Source organism: Gadus morhua, chromosome 11, assembly GCF_902167405.1.
Source record: "Gadus morhua chromosome 11, gadMor3.0, whole genome shotgun sequence".
Lineage (NCBI taxonomy): Eukaryota > Metazoa > Chordata > Actinopteri > Gadiformes > Gadidae > Gadus > Gadus morhua.
Genome location: NC_044058.1, coordinates 1,842,500 through 1,865,971, shown reverse-complemented (window position 1 = coordinate 1,865,971; position 23,472 = coordinate 1,842,500). Strand labels below are relative to the sequence as shown.

The window sequence follows — 23,472 nt, the reverse complement described above, 5'->3', positions numbered from 1 at the left end:
TATTTATTTCTCTGTAACTTGCACTATTTTTTACTATTTCTCTTTTAACCTGTTTTAAGGGTTTTATATTTATTTTATCATGATTTTAGTAAGCCTATCAGAACACCACGTTCTGATACGATGTTGGTCATTTTGTATTTGTCTTTTGCTCCATGTATTGCTCCTGCTGCTTGCTTTTATTGATTTTATGTAAAGCACTTTGAATTGCAAATCTTGTACGAAATGTGCTATACAAATAAAGTCTTACTTACTTACATCAAAAGTACCGGAAGAAACAGACGGCCGTGCCCCAGACGAAGCTGAGCTAGACCGTAGTTCCAGCTCGCGCATCTTGACAGCGGTCTCTGCCTCCAACCGTTTCAACTCCAGCTCCCTCCGGAGCTGAAATTCACGCTCCCGTTCCTCCTTCTCCAGCTGGAGACGAGCCAAACGCAGCTTTACCCGGGGGTCCATTCTGGAGCCAGGAGTCGTTTCGACGGACAATGGGTCAAAACGCGGCAACGTAAACTGCTTCTCGTCCATGTCACCACGTTTTGCACCTGGGGTCACTATGGCTCGTGGCTCAATCGCCCCCCCCCCCCCCCCCCCGAAACTCAGAGGGGACCTCCCCTGCGGACACAGCCATGGCCACGGCCACGGGCGCTGGTAAACTACACACACCCCTTTCCACTAACCCCTCCTCCATGGCAGCTTTCAGCTCCTTCTTAAGTAGAGAGACCGAAACTGGAATACCATAGTGGTCGGCAATCGCAAATAAGTCAGCTTTTCTACCGTTGTCTAGTTTACACAGCGCAGGCTCCGCCACAAACTCCTCCACACTAAACGCTGTCACACCAGCCATCACGCCGACAATAGCGCTTAGCCGCTAGGCTAAGCTACCAACACTTTAGCGTGTCACCAACTCACTCCGGGGCAGACGTAATAACTATTAACGCCGGATGCTGCACACACAAACAAACCCAACCTTACAATAAACAAACATCCCCCAGACCCTACTTAACGAGAACCAACCTGTCCATCTTCTGGAGCGTGCAGGGCTCGAGGCGACTTGAAAGGCAAAACTTCAGCGACCGGAGTCCTGAAACGCCTACCTCCGTCGGGGAACTCTATCCCCGCCCAGGATTTACTCCGAAAATAATAAAGGAAAAGCAAAAAACAAGTGTCCGAAGGAGGAGCCGCTGTGCGACCCAGCTGGACACTTCTGTCTAACTGAGGGAGGAGGGAGTTGATAGTAACCTGTGAAGGCGGGAGCGTGCACACCCGGACGCCAATACCCACTGTGAACCACCGGAAGTGACTTTTCACTTTGAAAACAAACTAGTCAAAACAACTACAAACATCTCTACTAATTTCTTTAAACGATCCCGGACGAGCCCCCAATTGTTACGACCCACCCCGTTGGTGTCCAGGGGGAAGCAACAATTAATATAAAACCGGGTGTTTAAAGAACAGAAGAGAGTAACAGGATTTCAACCAATATACCATTTATTGCATAACTGAGTCCTATATTAACACAGAAAGAACCAATGACAATATCCCTCCACTGAGGGAGCAACAAACAACACTATCCCTCCACTGAGGGAGCAATGCCACGACGAAGAGCCCACGTAGCTCTGACTCGCGACCGACAGCGACCCCAACTCTGTTCGCCTATCTGGCCCACTGGCCACGTCTGCTTTCATCCCTGCAGCTTTATAGCAATCCACGTGATTGCTGAGGGGCTGCAGGTGTGTCTGATCAGTCAGATGGGGAGGGTGGTACCTGGAACAGCACACAAAACAGCAGAGGCAAAACACACACGTAACACATTGAAACAATAATTGTAAAAACATTATACCAACATAACAGGCAAGTTTATTCAAACATCACACTAACAAGAACAGTAACTGATAGTAAATAAACAAAAAAATGAGAAATGATTTAACAACACTGAATATGCTGAACCGAGGCAGGGGAAAAGGACAGAGGAAGAAGACTTGTCCGTTGTCACAGCATCAAGGTCCAACTGTAGAGATCAAGAAAGGAAGAAGCATGAGGAGGAGTACAACAGAACACTGTGCTCTCTAGGAGATTGTTTACTGATGTAAACTAAGTTTATGCAGTCTTAAGTTACAATTATGATTCAAATCCAGGTTTGTATTTCAGGAGAAAGATAGATAATCAGCCGACAGCCAGCAGCCAGCCAGCTGATAGCAGCAAGCACTAGATAGAAATCAATAGCGATGTCGTTACTAAAAAATAAGCTTTATCATCGGCACTAGTGATTAAAAAAAAAGGGTTAGATTAGCTCACTAAAACTCTCTGTAACGCGTGTATTACGCAAAAAAAGCCTTACCTCCAACAGCTTGTTATCAATGCAGATGCCACGAGAAAAGGGAATGATGCGGAAGTGCCGAAGTGATTCAGAAACTGCCGTAAAGCAGTATCTCTGACAGTATGAAAATGTGTGACGTCATCGCACCTTTTTAGAACAGATACATGACCTTAAAAAATGCAATATTCAGCTGAGTTTATTATCTTAGCCTCACCTTTTGAACGCAACTTTCAAATTACTTGACAAAAAATTACATTGTGAGAAAAGTGGATTCTGAGGGTAAAACCCCATAGGCTCCCATTCATTCTGGACTCGCCTGCGAGCGCCCCGCGTGGACAGATATTATTACTGCACCCAGTCCAGAAAACCGGAACTAACCAGCGAGTGCCTATTCTCCTCATATTAGACACTCCCTGGTGGTACTTACACCGGTTCCGTCATTATTGGTCTGTAGTGCCATAAAGCAATTCGGTGCTTCGCGAGACCCGAGACTCCCGCGAGAGTGGGCGGCGGGTCGCTGGGAGAAACGATAGTTATGTTACTATAACTCTAGTTCTATGATTGTAGGCGTAGCCGTCTAGGCTTCGCCTTATGGGCTTGTCCCGTGCGCGCGCCCGCGCGCGCTGAAAATTCAAACTATGCACCTATCAGCGTGGGCACCGCCCACATTTCCCACGGTATCGTGTCTATATAACGCGGTGTATACCGTCGCTCATCCTCCACGCTTTTCTTTCAGCATTTTGGAGGGTACAGCAGGTGGGAAACTAGACGGCTACGCCTACAATCATAGAACTAGAGTTATAATAACATAACTATCGTTCTATTTCATGTAGGCTACGCCGTCTAGGCTTCGCCTTATGGGCTAAGGTGAAGCTGCGAGCGGAGCCCGATCAATGTACTCCTGCTGGACCCCAGTCAAAACGACCTAAGTCACCAGAGCACATTAAGACTCAAAAAGCCAAGGAAGTGTAAAACACAACAGCTTTATAAAAACTAATTCCTCCTAGATCAAGCAAGGCAATGATCAAGGGAGAAAAAAGTGAGTCTGTAAAGACTCCGGCTCTATTCCGTGCTTCATGGAACCCATGAAAAGGAAAAGAAAACCAGAGCAACACGGTTTCCATTAGGTCCGCTACCACCGGGGGCGGAGCTACGGAATTCGGCTCTTCAATAATGGGACTCTCTCGGCCGTTTCTTATTTGAAGAAAACGGCGGGAGTGCCTCACTGGTAAACAAAACCACCAGACAATTGGCGAGCCAATAGAAAACCCCCTAGCCTTGTTTTTCATTTGAAAAAAGGTGGGAGAGTAAGAGACTGGTAATCAAGACCAACTCGCCAGCCGGCGAGAGGAAATCCAACCACGCCGCTTTAAAGAACATGTCTATATTCTTAAGCCGTAAAAGGGGTCCCGGACTCTAGCACAGAGTTGCCGAGTGAGCCCCTGGACATGTCTAACATGTAAAAACGGACAAAGGGGCCGGGGGAAGACCAAGACGCAGCCGCGCAGATGTCTTCCACCGAAACGCCCTTGAGTAGAGCCGTTGAAGCGGCCACGCTCCGTGTGGAGTGAGCTTTAACGCCCAACGGTGGCGCCAAGCCCTGCCGAGAGTAGGCTAGGCAAACACCCTCACATACCCAGCGAGAAAACCGCTGCTTAGAGAGAGCGCGGCCCCTGCTAGCGTCGCTATAACACACAAACAACTGTTGTGTGGAGCGGAACGCTGCCGAGCGATTCACGTACATAGCCAACGCCCGAACCGGGCACAGGAGATGCAACTCCGCCTCCGCCTCACTAGAATGAGGCGGGGGGTGAAAAGCCTTAAGCACAATATCCCTCGACCGAAAAGAACTATTAATGTTCTTCGGGAGGAACGCAGGATTAGGTCTGAGCAACGCGAAGGAGCTGTCCTCGTTTAGCAACAAGCAACTCGGGCTGACAGACAGAGCGGTTAGCTCACCGGCCCGCTTGGCAGAAACCAAGGCCAACAAGAGCGCCGTCTTAAATGACAGGGCATCCAAAGGGGCCTGGGAGAGAGGCTCGAAAGGATCCCTGGACAATCCGCGCAACACGGTGGGGAGATCCCAGCGTGGTGTAAGCACGCGTGAAAACAGGCCTAACCCGTCTAGCCCCACTCAAGAATCTCTTGACCAGTGGATGGCTGAAGATCGGTCCACCATCACAGCCTGCATGGCCAGCCGAAACGGCTGCCGCATAGACCTTGATAGTGGAGAAGGCCAAACCTTTTTCCAATAAGTTTTGCAGAAACGAAAGCACGCTTCCCACCTCGCATTGAGATGGGACAGCGTGGTTCGTCTCACACCAATTAGAGAAGGCGCACCACTTCGCCGCATAGAGGGAAGAAGTAGAAGGCGCACGAGCACTCTGAATAGTGTTGATAACCGTCTCAGGCAAACCTTTGCCCTGCAGGATCAACCTCTCAGGAGCCAAACCAACAGCCGTCCCGAGACATCGGGCGGGTGGTGCACCGTCCCGTGGGCCTGTGAAAGCGCATCCGGCCTGAATGGTACTGGCCAAGGCGCGACCGCGAGAGCGCGGCAAGCTCTGGAAACCACAGAGCTGCACGGTTCTCCGGGGCCACTAATATCAGGGACAGTCTCTCCTGTCTGACCCGTTCCAGAAGAGGAAGGATCAGCTGGAGCGGGGGAAAAACGCATACAAGAGAGTCCGCGGCCAAGGTGTGTGTGCCAACGCATCTACCCCCAACGGGGGAAGATCTCGAGGGCTGAGGGAGAACCACCACCTGCAGTGCGTGTTCTCCCGGGACGCGAAGAGGTCCACCTGCGCTGTCCCGAACCTCTGCCAGATCAGTCTGACAATGTCGGGATGTAACCGCCACTCGTCTCGGCGGGGACCGCCTCGAGACATGAGGTCCGCCCCAAAGTTCTGGGCGCCCGCGATATGCAGGGCTCTCAGACTGCGGAGATACTGATGAGCCCAAAGCCAGAGCTCGACCGCCTTTCGGTGGAGAGCAGGGGAGCGGACTCCCCCCTGTCTGTTGATGTACGCCGCCACCGACACGCTGTCTGTCCTGATCAGAACGTGGCGGCCGCGCACCAGGTGAAAGAAATGCAACAGCACTTTCCTCACAGCGTCGAGCTCCAACACATTTATGTGTGCTGTAGGGGGCGTGCGCCACTCGTCTCCGACCGAGTGAGAGAGGCACGTTCCTCCCCAACCCGTCAACGAGGCGTCCGTGAAGACCACTACGTAGGACGCCACCCTGCCCAGTGGAACACCCTTGAGAAGGGCGGAGGGTCCTTTCCAATATTCCAGGTCTGGCGACACCGAACGGGGGACGAGGAGCACCCTGAGCTTGTGTCGCCTGGGGTCCAACCGTTGGTGAGCAAACCACCGCTGGAGTCTGCGCATAAAAAGCAGACCCAGGGGGACCACGGGGTGGGCAGCTGCCATCAGCCCCAACAGGCGCATGGTGGACAGTGCGGTCACGTTTCTGCGAACGTGAAAACGGGAGAGCGCCGACAGGATGGCGTCTCGCCGAGGAGGCGAAAGCATCGCAGTCATGGTGGCTGAGTCTAGGCAAAGCCCCAAGTAGACTGTTCTGCCGGCTGGGGAGCGGGGAGCTCTTCTCCCAGTTGATGGCAAAACCCAGGAAGGAGAGATGGTTTATCACCAACATGGTGTCCCTTCTCGCGGTCTCTTCTGAGTTGCTCAGAATAAGCAGATCGTCTAGGTAGAAGAGAATCCTCTTTCCCTGACGTCCTGAGCGGTTCCAACGCCGTCTCCACACACTTCGAGAAGGTGCGCGGCGCCAGGGAATAGCCGAACGGCAGACACTGGTACTCGTACGCCATCCCCATAAAGGCAAAGCGGAGAAACTTCCTGTGCGCCTGCCGAACAGGGACGTGGAAGTAAGCATCCTTGAGATCCAGGGATGTGAACCAATCGTCCCTCTCTCACACACCGGAACAATGCTCCGACCGTGAGCATTCTGAACTTCCTCGTGGCAACGAATCTGTTGAACACGCGAAGATCCAGAATAGGTCTCATTTCCCCTGACTTCTTGGAAACCAGGAAGTAGCGGGAATAAAAACCTAGGTGAGACTCGTGGGGGGGGAACGACAGTGATGGCCCCCTTTACCAAGAGACGTGCCACCTCTGCTGCCAGAGCCGTGCTCGCAGCCGGGTCCCGTAGCGTGGTCTCCACCAACCCCATAAAGGGTGGGGGACGACGCTTGAACTGTATGGGATGGCCCCATCTCAACGTGGTGTCCAACCACGATGGCAGAACGCACCGCTCTTGCCAACACGCATAGCGGTTGGAGAAGGAGGGCGAGCCGACAGCTGAGGAAGACCGTCCAGGAATAACCCGTATTCCTCTGCCCCTACCGCCTCACACTGCGTGTGAACCAAGGGGGGCTTCCCACGAAAAGGGAGGAGGCTCAGCCGAGCGTAGGAGACGTACCAGAACCAGCCGCTGTAAAAAAACAACGAGCTGTCTAGACGTTGCGCTCGTGAGCGCTGAACAGGGAGCGAGCCGTCCGGGCCGCCGCACCTATGCGCTGTCCGCAGGCTGTAGCCACAGCGCGCGGACCCGTCTCCTCACCTATAATGTGGGGAACCAGGGGGGGACCCGGTACAAGCGGCCGCATCCACGGGCTCGTGCAACGAGTCTCCTGATCCGTCCACGAGGCTCTATAAGGATCGCCGCTTCTTAGAAGCAGGTGAACCAGAGGCCATGTGAAACACGCCGTCCGAGCCGCCACCCTACAGCCACCGGGTTGAGGGGGGGAAAGAGGCAACATGGAGGAACGCGCCACAAGCGTAGGACGCAGGTGGCCTAAGGAATATCGCTCTTTGGGTACCATGTACTGCGTTCAATCGAATGGTCTTTATTTTTTTTCTTTATTAGGGAAGGAAAAAAGTCGGAGCAGCTTCCGGAATTTTCCGGTCCGTGGCGCTGCTCCACCCGTCCGCGGTGGCGGCGGCCGCGGCTGCTGCTGCGGCACCGGGGCTGGAGTCGGAGGGCGGTCCCCTGGAACGCTGGGGCCCGGCTGGGCCCCCGCTTCCTCCCGGCCTGCTGGTGGGAGGAGCCCGTTGAGAATCGCCCCGAACCGGGAACGATTCTCACGGACAGACTGCTGGGTGCGCGAGAAACCTCTGAGAACCGGGGACCAAATAGGCCATCCGGCGCTAGTGGACCCTGGACCAGGCTGGCCCAGCTCCCGTTCCGGCACCGCAGTGTGGGAGAGCCATATGATTCGCTGAATCTTAGTTGCCCACACCATATGCCGGCCCGGCCGAAACGGCTATCGGCTGGCATAGCTGGAGGATGGCGCTGGAAAAAGCGGGAAACCAGCCAGCCATCTTGCGGCTTCCTCCTCGGGCCGTAGGCCTCCGGTCAGCCGACAGGAGACCATGGCGGAGGAGAGCAGGGCGATGTTGTTGACCGCCGCCGCAGATTGAGAGGCACAAACGAACACCCTGTCCGTTAGGCCGACAATCTGTTTCTGGAGGCGGTCGGCGGGGCAGCGGCTTTTCGTTAGGGCACCATCCGGCGCCCGGACAGAGAAGCGCTGCCAGGGGAGGCTCCAGGCGAGGGATCCCCTCGCCTGAGTATCGGCCCACCCTTCCACGTTGGTGAAATCCGTGTAGGACTTCACCGGGGCCTTCAGTGTAGAAGGGTCCCCACCGGCAGCACTAAAAAAGTGGCTGCAAACAGGCGGGAATAACGGGCACTGGGTAACCCCGTCCAGGGAAGACGATGGGGTGTCGAAAGCACTCGCCCTGCATATCGTCCGATAATGGGGGCGAGAGGCGGGGCCGGCATAGGAATTCCTTTGATGGCCGCCGCCTCACCCATGATCTCCCCGGAAGAGATCGGCCATCCGGCGCGGTCTCTCTCGTTCCACGGCGGTGGCGGTTGAAACCCGGGAGTGGAAACACCGGACGCCGAGTCGTCGAAGACGTCGTCCATTGAGACAGCGTCTTCGTCGGCGTTGGCGACGCCATCGTGGTAGTCCAGGCTGGCCCTGAACAGGTCAATGGCGTCAGCCAGGTCCACCGCAGGGGAGAAGTAGAGGTGTCTGAAGATATCCCTTCTTCAGACAGCTCCCGGCATGAGACACAGGAGACGGAGGGCGTCATAGCAGCCGCGGCGTGGTCGGCGCCGAGGCACCGAAAACACGCCACCGTGCCCGTCACCCGGTGCCAGGGAGGCGGGACAGGAGGCGCAAAGGAGTCCCTGAGAAGGACCTAGCCCCAGGGAGCGCTCTCAGGTGGCCCTGAAAAAGGGCCGTTGTCCGAGGCCTCTCGCCGGGCCGCTGCCACCGCTTGGGAGATCCGTGTTCCGTTGAAGACATCTTCTTTTAGGTAGTTTCTCTAATCTGCTGACAGCACAAGTGCTGAAAGAAAAGGGAGGATGAGCGACGGTATGCACCGTGCGTATATACACGATACCGTGGGAAATGTGCACGCTGATAGGTGCATACTTTGAATTTTCAGCGCAGCGCAAGCGCGCACAGACTGGACAAGCCCATAAGGCGAAGCCTAGACGGCGTAGCCTACATGAAATAGAACTTGCATATTCCCTTTTTCCGCAAAGAAGCCCAAGGGGGAGTCGAAACAGGGACCAATCGACTCATAAAGTGTTCTAGAACCATCACAATGACTCTTAACCTGTTATATTAAGGTAAATTAAGCCAAAAAAGTTGCATAGTTCCCCTTTAAATCATTGAACAACCTCAACATTGCAACCACTAGCTTGTTTAATGCTTTAAATTGTATACATATAAAACAAGTATGAAAGTCATGTAGAAGGTAAATTTACCTTCATGTCCTTGACAAAAAAAAACACAATAGATCCTTTAGAAAACACTTATTTAAACATCTGAAAATACATCTTCCTGAATTATTGTAAAATAGTAAGTAAATATGGCCTTTATTTAAAAAAATGGTTAAAATTTCAGTATTGTAAATCTCACATAAATCCTCTGAGTCGCAATACCCTGTTTCTAGGGGCCCTATTGTAGGTGCTCATTAACCTGTTTCTAGGAGCCCTATTGTAGATGCTCATTACCCTGTTTCTAGGCGCCCTATTGTAGGTGTTCATTACCCTATTTCTAGGGGCCCTATTGAAAGTTATCATTACCCTGTTTCTAGGGGCCCTATTGAAGGTGTTCATGACCTTGTTTCTAGGGGCCCTATTGAAGGTGTTCATGACTCTGTTTCTAGTGGCCCTATTGAAAGTGTTCATCTAGTACCCTGTTTCTAGGAGCCCTATTAAAGGTCCATTTACCAGAGCAGCACCAGAATAGACCAATAGTCCTCGAAAATGTACCTTACAACGGAAACCAGCGTAATAAGGTCACCTTCAAACGCAATAAGCCATTTTTTAATCCACATTTAAATGAAAAAGACTGGCAACAAGCTCACAGAGGTAACTTGTTATTACTGTAGCCTACCGTGTGACTTACAGCTTTGACCCACTTTGAGGTAAAAACAAAGCAGAAAACGTCTGGCGTTCTGCTAGAAGGGTAGGACCATGTCTCTCTTGACCTAAGAGGACACTGTACTACATGTATCACCGTAAACATTAACGCTGAGGTAACCTTTTCAATAAATACACACATACACCTCCTATATACTGGCCTGGTCTTACAGGAAGTACTACCATCAATGGCAGGAAGGTACAACACAATAAAAAAATAAGTACACTTGCTATTTGTTGTTAGAAGGGTTGCATAGTTCTGCGCACAATGAAACAGACACCCACATTTAGACGGAGCCACCACACTGTGTGTGTGTGTGTGTGTGTGTGTGTGTGTGTGTGTGTGTGTGTGTGTGTGTGTGTGTGTGTGTGTGCAGGTGTCCCATCTCCTATGGTGACCTCTCCTTCTCCGAGAGCCTAGCAGCAGAGGCAGTGGTGCCAGTCCAAAAAAGGGCGGTCCTCAGAAGACCCAGGAGACCGGGACCCACTGGGGCTGGAGACACAAGTGCTCCACCTCCTCCTGCAGCTGGTCGAAGGCCTTGTCCAGATGGTCGTTGACGATGGTCAGGTCAAAGTAGTGGCTGTACGCCCGGCGGATCCTAGCGCTCTCATCCACTGTCTTCTTCAGATCGTTCTCCTGTTGGATGAAGAGCGTTACGTGAGGAAGCGCTCGCCACTTCTATAGACCACTGAAGAGTATTTCCCGCCTCCGAGTTACCTGGTTCCATCAGTCAAATGTCTATGGGAAATAACATGGGTTTTTTGAATGATCGTACACAACAAACTCTGTAGATGGCGAAGAAGTTAAAGCTGCTCACGTTTTAACACACTTTTTCCATCTAGATTCCACTAGAGTTTTGGATTGTCGGTGTTGTTACTATTATTAATGCTAACCAGGAGCTATTTCTGATCTGCGCAGACTTCATACGTCATACTTGTTAGGGAGAAGGGATATGCTCGTAACCACTCACCACCTAACGTGATGGTCATTTCACGCTTGATTTCAGTGGTCTATAAAACTTAATCGATGGCGACGTTCAGGCTCTTTTTTTTTAATTATAGAGGAATCAGAGACGAGTCAATGTCTCATGTGTTCTCTTTAGTTTTATTTTGCATGACCTTGATCAGAACAGGAACGTCTTCAGAATTTCTTAAAAACCTATCAAACATGACGATTTCACACCTGAACGAGCAGCGTTGGTGCCACCTACGTAGGCGGGCTCTGGTGCCACTGAATTCCATTTCGGTGAAGACAAACTATGAAGCATTACCGTTGCTATGCAACCTTGACTGGGAGAATCGTGACGTCCTAAGTCTGAGCAGATCCGCGTTAGCATAATGCTTCTTCATAATAGTTAACTACTTTAACGGCATCGACAATCCATAACCCAAGTGGAATCTAGATTAAAAAGGTGTGTAGTTCAAAACGTGAGCAGCTTTTACTGCTTCGCCACCTACAGAGTTTGTTATATACGATCATGCAAAAAAACACGTTATTTCCCGTAGACATTTGACCGATGGAACCAGGAGCCCCGGGGCGGGACTTATTCTTCGGAGGTCTATTTATTGACACTACTCCAAAGCAAATTTGTGTATTTCATAAATGTCATTTGAAGGGCAGGTAGGGGTTTGGAATGTTTCTCAGGGATGCCTTGTTCACAAAAAAAATAAAGTTAAGGTGCAACATATGGAAAGGATTCAACGTTGGGGTTCGCACCAACAACCTTTTGGCTGGGCATTGAACACCCTAACCAGCCTCTTGCTCAGCGACCCAGGCTAAAGATCCAGAGGGAATTTTGATCAAGTATCTGGTTTTCTCACCGTGAGCAGTTTGGTGGTGAGTCCAGCATCCACCACTGCTTTGTGCATAGCTCGTAACGTATCAAGCTCTGGGGCAGCGATGAACACCACAAAGGGCATGAACTCTGCAGTCTTCAACACCTTCAGGGCCTGCAGCCCAAACACATAACCATGCACCAAAGTTTGATGCTTGAAGTTGTAGTGTGGCTGTATTGGTGCCGTTGGGGTGCTCTATTGGAAACAAAAAGGTAAGTAGGGACATTGTGCAAAAGGTTCATGAATTGCACTGGAGCACTAGCGGTGTTCAACAGCATGTGAAGAAAAGCACGAAGCCAATAAAAAAAAAGAAAGGAATCCATTACCAGATTCTGGCCTTCAGTTATCATAAATAGCAAAAACCTTTTGATATATTTGTTTTTTTTGAAACCTTGTCACACACGGTGGTCCTTATCTGAAGCAAAGGCATCCAGTATAGTCATAAAATGAAATAAAATGAAATGTGGTGCAGTTTCCCTGCGTCAGCAAATCCTAGTGTCATACTGTGAGATATACCGTAACAGTGATCAATTTTCATTTATACTGTGAAATAATTTGATAAGCTATATTCCCCAGTTTTACTCATTATTCCTAAAATTGGCGTAGTACAAACTACATATCCTGATTAAATGTTATCCCATATTTCCCAATTGTTCTATAAAACATAGTTCAAATCTATACATCTTATTCTTATCAAAATGTATTTATGTAAATGACCTTCAGCTCCCCAGAAGGCGCCCCCCCCCGTCCCCCCCCTCCCTGAAATCCCACCTGGGGGTTAACGTCCAGGATGCAGGTGCGTCTGGTGTCCACCACCTCGTGGATGGAGTCCCATCTTGGTGCCGTAGAGGTTGGCCGTCGTACTCGCCGTGCTCAAGGTAGCGGCTGTCCTTGATGTCCCGTTCCATGTCCCGCCCGCGTCACGAAGCGGTACGCCTGGCCGTCCAGCTCCTCCTCCCGGGGGGCGCCTGGAGGTGACTGAGGGGGAAAGACACAGGTCACCCTGCTGCTCGCTGGAGACCCTTGTTGAACCTCCTCCTGCCTGTCACTCACAGGGGACGGTGGTCCCGTACTTCAGCGGGTTGATGACGATGAGCCGGTTCTTGAGGCTGCGTCGGCCCACCCCCTGGGCCCCGATCAGCACCAGGGTCTTCCTCTGGAACGGGGGCATGCGGGCCACCTCCTCATAGGTCTGTAGCTCATACCGGTCAAACTCTGACCGGTAGTGGGTAGGGGAACAGCGTTTTGGATCGTTAGTAGGACTTTCTGTACACTGCTTATTAGGGCTGTAACGATATGCGTATCAAAACCGAAATCGCTACACTCAAAGCCACAAACCTGTCTCGCGTGTGAGAAGGCAGAAGCGCGACCCTTTCTAACTCCCATTATCCTTCCAGTCAAGATCCAGCCACGTGATATGAGCCGTTAGTACCAGGGTTTCCGTTATCTGGGGTGTTTCGCAATGTCGAGGAAGCATGCTCAACGGCCGCCCTTTTAAGGACGCTACGTCATAGAACGCCGACAAGCACTGTTCCAATGTTGAGGACACTTGAAAGCCGCGCCATTTTCGCGTCCTTTGTTTTTGAGAATTCCGAGATTTTTCAAGGATGCATCGCTGCATCCTAGACGAGCCAAAACTACCCACAATCCTCTGTGTTCACACGCTGCACGGGATATAAAAAATGGGGGAAAGCAGTGCACGTTCAAATGTAAGTGAAGTTATATTAAAGTTTTCAGAAATATTTTGTGCCGTATCGGTTTTTATAGATTCATCATGTTAATGCAAATAATCAAGCTTAAAGACCTGTGCCAATTTTCAAACGTTTTTGCAACTTAATGATACTCTATACTATATTTTGCATGGACGTAGCTGGTGTTAAACACCACTGTCACCAATGTCAATTTACTCGCTCACAAGATTACATTATTTATGTATAGGCCTACCTATTTATATTTGTGTTTAATCTTTTTTTTTAGGGTCAGCCCAGCAAACGGGGCATAATAGTAATCAACCATACTGTAAATGTGATGCATGCATTAAGTTCTCAGACAATTTCACTTAGTTTTATAAAAATTGAATGGATTTTTTTTTTTTAATAAAGACATCCAATCAACCGCAACAAAGCTTTTGTGACTTCCTCAAAGAGGCTCAATGCGAAGGAGACATGATTCACACGCACACAAAACGTGTTTTACTCACACACAATGATTCACTACACACGCTCAGTGTGGTTTGCAAATACCACACTGAAAAAACCTTTTCTAAGCTATAAAAATGGTTACTAACGTGTCTAAATATTTTTTTCTTTCTTTGTTATGTTAATTCAAGAGATAAAATACGTTTATTTGTCTATAGAAAATAATCGGAGGTAACTTCCGTCCAGCCACAGTACTTCCGTCACACCTGGGTATTCTGTCACGCCAGGGTGTTGTTCTCCGGGGCTGCAGCTGGACCCTACTCCGCTCGTCCACTCACTCGCTGACGTCACACACACACACACACACACACACACACACACACACACACACACACACACACACACACACACACACACACACACAACGGCCGTTGCACCAATCCTGGGCCCATATACAAGAGGTACTGATGCCCCCCCCCCCCCCCCTAACCCTGTTGACGGGGGGGGGGTAGAGAACAATTGTGACGGGGGGAGACGAGGCCCGTGTGCGACTCCTAACACTATGGGACTGGTGGATAATTTGATTTTTATTTTTTTTTCCATGGGCCCCCCCTCGTGCCTTGGGCCCCCCCACGACTGCCTCACTTTCCCCCCGCAGTCCGTCGGCCCCACACACACACACACACAGACACACACACACATACACCGCTGCCAATTCTCGCACACACACATACGCTACTCGTACACTATGCCTCGTTATTGCGATCGAACGGTTCATGTTATTTTCCCCAATCTATTTGAAAGTTAAGCCTATTTAACATGTTGCATTCTAATACGGCCTGATTATGTCATTATTTAAGCTACATAGCTTATACAGAGGCGATAATAGGATAATTTTACCGACAACGATAACCCATGCAGGTCGTTTAGACCGGTGTTTTGCCAATTTCCTGCTACCCATCAGTTTCTACTACCTTTTTAGGCTGATGGTGAGTATTTTCTTTAAAACATGTTTTTTAACTGCGCAATTATCTTACTAATATGATTAACATGCGCCTTTTGACCTGTAAGCACCTAAATATGTCCACAATTCTGATGAATGTAGAAATAACTAAGGCTCTCAAGTCTCACGCATTCGGCGTGAGACACACGCAATTCAACCCACTGCACACGCTCACACGCCACACTTCGTATTTCTCACGCAAGAAAAATTACCAGTATAGCGCCCACCAATTTGCGCCGCTATTTAAAAGTGGAACAGGTAGGAATCAAATGGGTTTCAGCGTACGTAGGGTAACCAGACGTCCTCTTTTGCCCGGACAAGCCCTCTTTTTGAGACATTTAAAAAAAAAAAGTGTCCGGGAGGAATTTCAAAATCGTACTGGATTTCATTACAAAGCCTCATGCATGTTCACATTGAATTTGCGTTGCGTTTCTCTGGGTCGTTCACAAACTAGTGAGGCTACACCCTCCCCTACTCAGTTCTGTTCACTTTGCATTGGTGGAAGTGAGTAGGGGGAGTGGTTAAGTAGAGCCTTCAGATTGGACAGTTTGACTTTAGAGTTACCGTCATGTTTTGTATTTTTTTTTTTACCATTATTGTTTCATAGGGACAAACATTAACAAATTTATCCCACAGGGGATTGATGAAGTTCTATCTATTGAACAGAAAGAAACACTTGTTTACTTCTTTACACACTTTACCACAGCATTGGCCTCCTGAATGCGACAGATATATTTTAAGCATTGGACTGAATGCCACATAAATATAAATGTCTGTTTTTGCACGTTTGCAATGTTTAAAAGTCAGGGGAAATTATATGCCTCTACTGGTGTTGCTAAGACCAATAGCCTTTTGGCAGTGTTGTTTCTGAATATTAGTGTTAAGGGCCAATTATGCTTACTATCATACATTAGTCACCATGTCTCTGGACACATTGTATGCAGTCACATGTTAATACCCCCCCCCCCCCCCCCCCCCCCCCCCCCCCCCCCCCCCCCCCCGCGGACAAAATCTCACTCTGAACTCAGTTCAAAACTTGAGAGCCCTTATGTGTTATCTTTACGGGTCTGGGAGCAGAAAAAGTTTTCGTCGGTGGTGGAGGGGGAGGGGGACGACGACATCTTGTCTTGTTATAACAAGATATTTATCGTGTTACATAAATTCTAAATACTTGTTTCTAAAGCTAAGGAGGAAAGATGGAAAGAATCGTTTGACCTCCTGTCTCTTGGAACATTCCCAGATGGCTTTGATTAGTCCAAGAAAATAAACCTTAGGAGGTACGCTTCAAAATTCAAGTTAAAGGGTGAGTATCTGAAATAATTGCTTGTTTATAACGTCTTTATTTAAGATAGCAGGGGTAAAGTAGCCTATGTGGATAGACCAATTGCCTCCATCAAATAATGCTCCCACTGCATTATCACATTATTTTAAACCCCTACTCACCCTATGTAGACTAATATGGGGAGCATATTTTGATGCTTGTGGTTAATAACGTCTTTATTTAAGATAGCAGGGGTAAAGTAGCCTATGTGGATAGACCAATTGCCTCTATCAAATAATGCTCCCACTGCAGAATCACATTATTCTAAACCACTACTCACCCTATGTACACTGTAAGAATATGGGGAGCATATTTTGATTCTTGTTTATAACATCTTCATTGAAAATTTCAGGGGTACAGTATGTAGATAGACCAATACATACAATAAAATGTGTGGATTGTGTCTTGGTAAGATAGCCCTTTAATGATGAAAGTTCTTTAATGAATGTTCACTGCAGAAGGAGAGCTCTACGTTGGGAGCAGAAGAGCCATTAAATCCAAAGAGGAGGCAAGACAACTCTTTATAGAGTTTCACTCCTCTCCAATGGGGGGACATACGGGCTTCCTGAAAACCTGCAGAGCAATATCCTCCAGATTTTACTGGCTTGGCATGTCAGTGGACATTAACAACTGGGTAGGCCATTTGTTTGAGTTATTGTTGTTTTGTGTTTTTGTGTTTTATTAACAGCTACTTTCTTAAAGGTCTTGGAATGTGATAAAGGCCAGATGGTTGGAAAACCTTTGACTGCTGCCCAGACATTGCAGTGTATACAGGTACATGTGCAGTGGTATCTTATCCAACAGCTATTAATAAAGAAGTATTGAGTATAAAAAATTATTGTAATAGTATTATAATAGTGTCTGCTATCTGGGAGCTAATTGGTATTGACCTGACCGGACCGCTCCGAAAAACTGTGGATGGCTTCCAGTACATTTTAACAGCCACAGATTACTTCTCCAAACGTTTTTTTTTACTGTAACTGATTTTATTTCAGCTCAACACCAGCCTTTGCAGTATTTTCGCTATTCAAAGAAGTGTGACAGCTGCCTATCATCCCCAAACCAATGGTCTGGATGAGAGCACATTTGTAGGAGCCATGAAGGTGTTTATTAATGGAAATAGATAATTTCGTGGTTTATATTTGGGTTATTTTGGTTGTTATATTTCGTAACTTTTGTTGTTTATTTTGATATCACAGTAATTGGTTTACGATCATATGGGCGGTAACATCTAGTTAATATAATCACAGGTACGCTGGTGCGGGCGGAAGTAACTAGGAAAGAGAGGGTGAGTTACTGGGAGGTCGTATTTTTTGTTGATCGCTGTTTTTGCTTAGATCGCTGTGATCGATATTCTTCATACTTTGAACACGTTATGATAAGTTGTCATACTTTTTTCAATAAAAAACCGGTAAACGGAATCTCGGATCTCAGTGGATATTTTGTTTAGTACAGCGCGTCGGACAATCAGCTTACACCCTACACTCAGCCTCTCAGCGACTGCTTCGTTTGGATACTAGTCGCTACATTTTGTCAACAAAAAACGGCATTAGGAAAGCAACTCCGGACGGATCAAGGATCAAAGGGAAAAAGGATCATCGGAGATAAAAGAAGGAGGGAGACACTGACTTTGAATCATTAGGCTACAACCTCGGGAGACGCAGTCAAGAGCCATGAGGTAGGCTTGCTGGTGTGCGCATTACGCTGTGTACTAATTGGAAGGAATGCGGATTGCATAACCGTATGCTGATGCTCGTCCATTGGGGACATTTTTATGAATGAACACCGGTTTGTGAGAGTTGGTCATACCGATCGCGTCAATGATTGTGTGGATCCGTCAGATGACGAATCTCCCCCTGTCTCTTTGAAATTGCTGCTGCTCTGCTCAGGTGCGAGACGTTTTTTTGAATCTGTTGACGTGTCTGGATGCACAAATGTATTAAAGGAACTGGAAAGAAGAAAATGAGTCAAAAGAGTGTTGTTGCTTCAAGTTCTGAAATGGAGAGTGGGAAAAGGCATTCTAAGCTAACTGCAAAGGCTTTGTACAGCAAAATTGAAAAGCTTCAAAGTGAAAGGAAAGTAAGTGTGAATAAAATTAAAAGGTTCATACCACAAATTAAATCATTCATGAAGAAAAAGGAAAATGTTTCACTGGTAAAATCTCTTTTGGAGAGTTTAACTGAACAGTGTGGAAATGCCACCAAGTCACATAACATGCTGATTCCTTTACTCCCTGAGGAGGAACAGAGGAAACATAATGAATGGTTTTCTAGTATTATGGGCTACAGCAACACATTTCAAAGAGACGTTGAGCAGTGGTTGAATGAACCAGAGAAACTACTTGTGTTACATGATCAAGATTCTGGTGAAATGAATGAACAGGTATTTCTTCCAGCACCTGAAGAAACACAGCTACAGGCTGCTTCCATAATTAATACAGATGATCTGCAAGACAACGTAAAACCAAATGACAGTGTGTCAAATGTGGGAAGCAGAGCGTCTAAATCACAAAACTCTGCTACAGGAAGAGAGTCTGTTGCTTCCAGTATTTCTTCTGCACGTCTCAGAGCAGAGGCTGACTTGGCAGCTTTAAGGATGAGACAAAAATTATTAAAAGACAAACATGAACTGGAAGAGGAGGGGGAGCGGATACGTAAAAAGAAGGAGCAACTTAAATTGGATGAGGAAATTGCAGCAAACATGGCTAAACTGAATGTGCTCAAGTCTCGGAGCATCTTAAGTGGGAAAACCTCTGTGTCAAAGCGCTCAGATGGAATGAACTCCTATCTGGAAAAAGGACAAGGAAAAACACAGACCCTCAGTGCGAAAGCAAAGTCATTTGCACCACAAAGCTCACAACATGAATACAACTATATTCATCTGGATGCAGGATCAAGACCTAAGGAGAAAAATCCATCTCAGTTAATTCATTCATATGAATCCAACCTATATGCAGTGAATCACAGTACTCAAGAAGGGATGCAAATGCAAGATGGAAATGCCTTAAATGTAAATATTGGTCCAAATGAAGATCAAAGCAATATGTTTGGCATCATGAGCAAAAAAAATGAAATATCACTGTTGGTATTGCAGCAATGCCTTTCATCTTTGCCTAAGAGGGAGATACCAATTTTTGATGGTGATCCATTAAAATATCATGCATTTGTGAAGGCCTTCGAGAACGGTGTAGAGAGGAACACTGCAAATCACAGTGACAGACTGTATTTCTTGGAACAGCACACAAGGGGTCACTCCAAAGAACTGATCGGAAGCTGCCAGCATATGGAGCCTGAGAGAGGATATGCTAAGGCAAAAGCGTTATTAAAGGAGCAGTTTGGAAATGAGCAAAGGATTTCATACGCATATATGGAAAAAGCTCTTTCATGGCCGTCAATCAAGAATGAGGATGTAAAGGCTCTTCGAGATTACAGCCTTTTTCTCAGAGGTTGCTGTAACGTCATGGAAGAGGTGCAATATCTGCATGAATTGAACATCCCGGCTAACATGCTAACCATCATAAAAAAATTGCCATACAAATTCCGGGACAAGTGGCGTTCTGCAGCCTGTGAACTACAGGAAAGGCACAGTCGGAGAGCTACACTCATTGACATCACAAACTTCATAGAGAGACAAGTACGGATTCTAACAGACCCAGTGTTTGGAAACAAACAGGACGCACCATCACTGATGACTAATAGAGGAGTGAACAAGGCTAATCCACAAACTCGTTCTGCAATTAAGGGAACCAGCTTTGCCACCACTGTAGCCCCTGCGATAAACAGAACTCAGCCTGGAACTAAAGGAAAAGAGCATATCGAGTCTGCTAGGAGGACATGCATCTGTTGTGGAGAAGGACATGCTTTGAATTCGTGTCCACAGTTGGGGAAGAAGACACACAAAGAGAAGATAGGCTTCTTAAGAGAGAAGAGTGTCTGTTTTGGCTGTTTGTGTATTGGACACATCAGCAAAGTTTGCAGAAAACGGATTACCTGTACAAAGTGTGGTCTCAAACATCCAACTGTTCTTCACATTCCTCAAAAAGAAAAGGACAAAGACTCAGACCAAGCTGAGAGGAAATCAGAGGTGTCCGTAGACAGCGCTCTGATGTCAAGTGGGCTTACAGGGGCTGGTGATCACGACTGCAAACTTCCTATAGTTCCAGTGCAAGTTAAGTCCAAGAAGGGCAGTAAGATTGTCACTACCTATGCTTTCTTGGACCCAGGAAGTACTGCAGTATTCTGTACAGAAGCTTTAAGAGAAAAACTCAATATTGCAGGAAAGAAAGTCCACATTCTCCTACGGACGATGGGCCAAGAGAAAGTGGTGAGCAGCCACATGGTGCCAGGACTGGAAGTGGCTGGCTTGACTGGGGAGCATTTCTGTGAGCTGCCCAAGGCTTACACTCAAGCACACATGCCTGTTCACAAGGGAAACATTCCAAAACAGAGTGATATTCAGAAATTTACTTATTTGAAGCATGTTCATTTGCCTGAGATTGATGCAGGGATTGAGCTGTTGATTGGGACAAATGTCCCTAAAGCCTTGGAACCCTTGCAAGTGATTCGCAGTGTTGGAGATGGACCCTATGCAATCAGGACAATGCTGGGCTGGACGGTGAATGGGCCGCTGAGAGAAGACAATGATGATGCAGTGGACGGTGAGCAGCCAGAGTTAACAGTGAACAGAGTGTCAGTTGTGACTTTGGACGAACTTTGGCAGCAGCAGTTTAAGACAGACTTCCCTGAATGCAGCTTGGAGGAAGGGCCAGGCATGTCAAGAGAAGAACAAAAGTTCATGAAGCTGGTTGCAAATTCAGCAAAGCAGGTCAGTGGTCATTATCAGATCAACCTGCCATTGAGGAATAAGGACGTTAGTATGCCAAATAATAGGAAAATCATTGAGCAGCGTGCCTTACCCCTGAAGAAGAGGCTTCAGAAGGATTCCTCATTTCATGCTGACTACAAGGCCTTCATGAATGATCTTGTTGTCAAAGGCTATGCTGAAAGGGTGCCTGAAGAGGATTTGGAACGTAGTGATGGCAGGGTTTGGTACATCCCGCACCAAGGTGTTTACCATCCTACAAAGAAGAAGATCAGGGTTGTTTTTGACTGTGGAGCAAGTTTCCAAGGAACATCACTTAATGCTCAACTCTTACAGGGCCCAGATCTTACAAGTTCGCTGATTGGAGTGATGAGCAGGTTCAGGAAAGAACCAGTGGTTATCATGGCGGACGTCGAAGCAATGTTTCACCAGGTCCGGGTACCACCAGAGGACGCTGACTTATTGAGGTTCCTCTGGTGGCCTGCTGGAGATTTAAGTCAAGATCATGTGGACTTCAGGATGCTGGTGCATCTCTTTGGGGCAACGTCCTCTCCCAGCTGCGCCAATTTTGCCCTCAGGAAATGTGCAGAGGACAACAAAGGACAGTTCAGCCAGGAAGCAATGGATAAGGTCCTACATAGCTTTTATGTAGATGATTGCCTAGTGTCTGTGGCTTCAGAGGAGAAAGCTGTGTCTCTTTATCATGAGCTCATCGCGATCTGTGCTAAAGGTGGTTTCCGACTCACAAAGTGGATAAGCAACAGGCGTGATGTTCTAACTGCAATACCTGAAGAGCACAGAGCTAAAGACATGAAAATGTTGAACATGGACCAGGATTTGCCACCTGTGGAGAGAGTGCTTGGTGTGGAGTGGTGCATTCAGTCTGATACTTTTAAGTTCAAGATTGTTGTTAAGGACAGACCACTCACTAGGAGAGGAATCCTCCCTACAGTTAGCTCCATCTATGATCCTCTTGGTATCGTGAGTCCTGTCGTCTTGTCCGCAAAGAAGATCTTAAGGGATCTGTGTAGGAGAGCACTTGGCTGGGATGATGTCATACCCCAGACCGTGGCTCAGGAGTGGACAAGTTGGCTGGATGAACTTTTCCATTTGGAGAAATGCAACATCATGAGGTGTCTGAAACCATTGGACTTTGGTGAAGTGACTACGGCACAATTACATCATTTCTGTGATGCAAGCGAGGATGGCTATGGAGCAGTGACTTACCTGCTGTCACGAAATGCACACTCACAGGTGCACAGTGCTTTTGTCATGGGAAAGGCAAGGGTGGCACCATTGAAACCTGCTACCATCCCCCGAATGGAGCTCATCGCTGCCACCATGGCCAGTCGCATTGATATCTTGTGGAAGAAAGAGCTGCACATGCATCTTCAAGACTCTGTGTTTTGGACCGACAGTACTTCGGTGCTGAAATATATCAGGAATGAGACATCCAGGTTCAGAGTCTTTGTTGCCAACAGAGTCACAGAAATTCGCAAGGCTTCACAACCCTCTCAGTGGAGGTATGTTGGAACGGCAAGTAATCCAGCCGATGTCGCCTCCAGGGGTGTTAAAGGCGATGCATTTCTCAAGGATGCAACATGGGTGTCAGGGCCTCGTTTTCTCCTTCAACCTGAGAATGAGTGGCCTGTCAACCCTGAGAATGTTCATCGACTCCCAGCAGATGACCCTGAGGTCAAGAAGGAAGCCACAGTGAATACTGTACAGGCCAGTGAGGAGGCTGATGCAGTAACTCGCATGATCCACCACTTCAGCTCTTGGATCCATCTGAGAAAGTCTGTAGCTTGGATCTTGAGATTTAAAACTTGGTTCTTATCTCTCTGCCAGAAGAGGAGACAATTGAATATGGCTCTTGCACAATCTGCGTTGGATATGGAACAACAACGACGTTCATTGGAGAGGGATATGGAAACATTCAAGAGAAAGATGCTTTCAAGTTGTTTATCAGTGGAGGAGTTGGAGAAATCGGAGCTAGAGATCATCAAGTTCAGTCAAAGGAGGAGGTTTCCAGAGGAGTTCTCCATGCTGGAAAAAGGCAAAAGTGTCAAGGGTCATAGTCACATCCACACACTCTGCCCACTAATAAAGGATGGAGTTCTAAGACTTGGTGGTCGGCTCAGCAGGTCATCTATGCCAGCAGAAGCTAAGCATCCCATAATACTGGCAAAAGATTTACATATCTCAACCCTTCTGCTGAGACATGTCCATCAAGAGGTGGGATATAGTGGACGAAACTACATGTTGTCTAAGCTGCGTGAGAAATACTGGATCTCAGGAGCTAGTACAGCCATAAGGAGTGTTCTGTCAAAGTGTCTGAGCTGTCGACGATTGAATGCTCAGCCAGTGTCTCAGCTAATGGCAGACTTACCATCTGAAAGGGTGATTCCAGATGAACCTCCATTTACACGGGTAGGAGTAGACTATTTTGGACCTTTCGAGGTGAGGAGCAGAAGAAGTGTTGTTAAGAGGTATGGGGTAATTTTTACCTGCATGGCGTTAAGAGCAACCCACATTGAAGTGGCACCTTCCCTCGACACGGACGCCTTCA

General features: G+C 47.8%; 1 protein-coding gene across 1 annotated transcript in view; it reads right to left on the bottom strand.

The window, feature by feature from the left end:
* Positions 1–9,040: 9,040 nt before the first annotated feature.
* LOC115554014 (MAGUK p55 subfamily member 6-like) overlaps positions 9,041–23,472 on the bottom strand; it is a 29,283-nt gene continuing 14,851 nt past the window's right edge. Inside the window, 8 exon segments of the mRNA XM_030370603.1 lie at positions 9,041–10,421; positions 11,606–11,734; positions 12,392–12,451; positions 12,453–12,473; positions 12,475–12,531; positions 12,533–12,583; positions 12,585–12,598; positions 12,674–12,835. Coding sequence (XP_030226463.1) covers positions 10,245–10,421; positions 11,606–11,734; positions 12,392–12,451; positions 12,453–12,473; positions 12,475–12,531; positions 12,533–12,583; positions 12,585–12,598; positions 12,674–12,835 — 671 coding nt within the window. The 3' untranslated portion in view covers positions 9,041–10,244.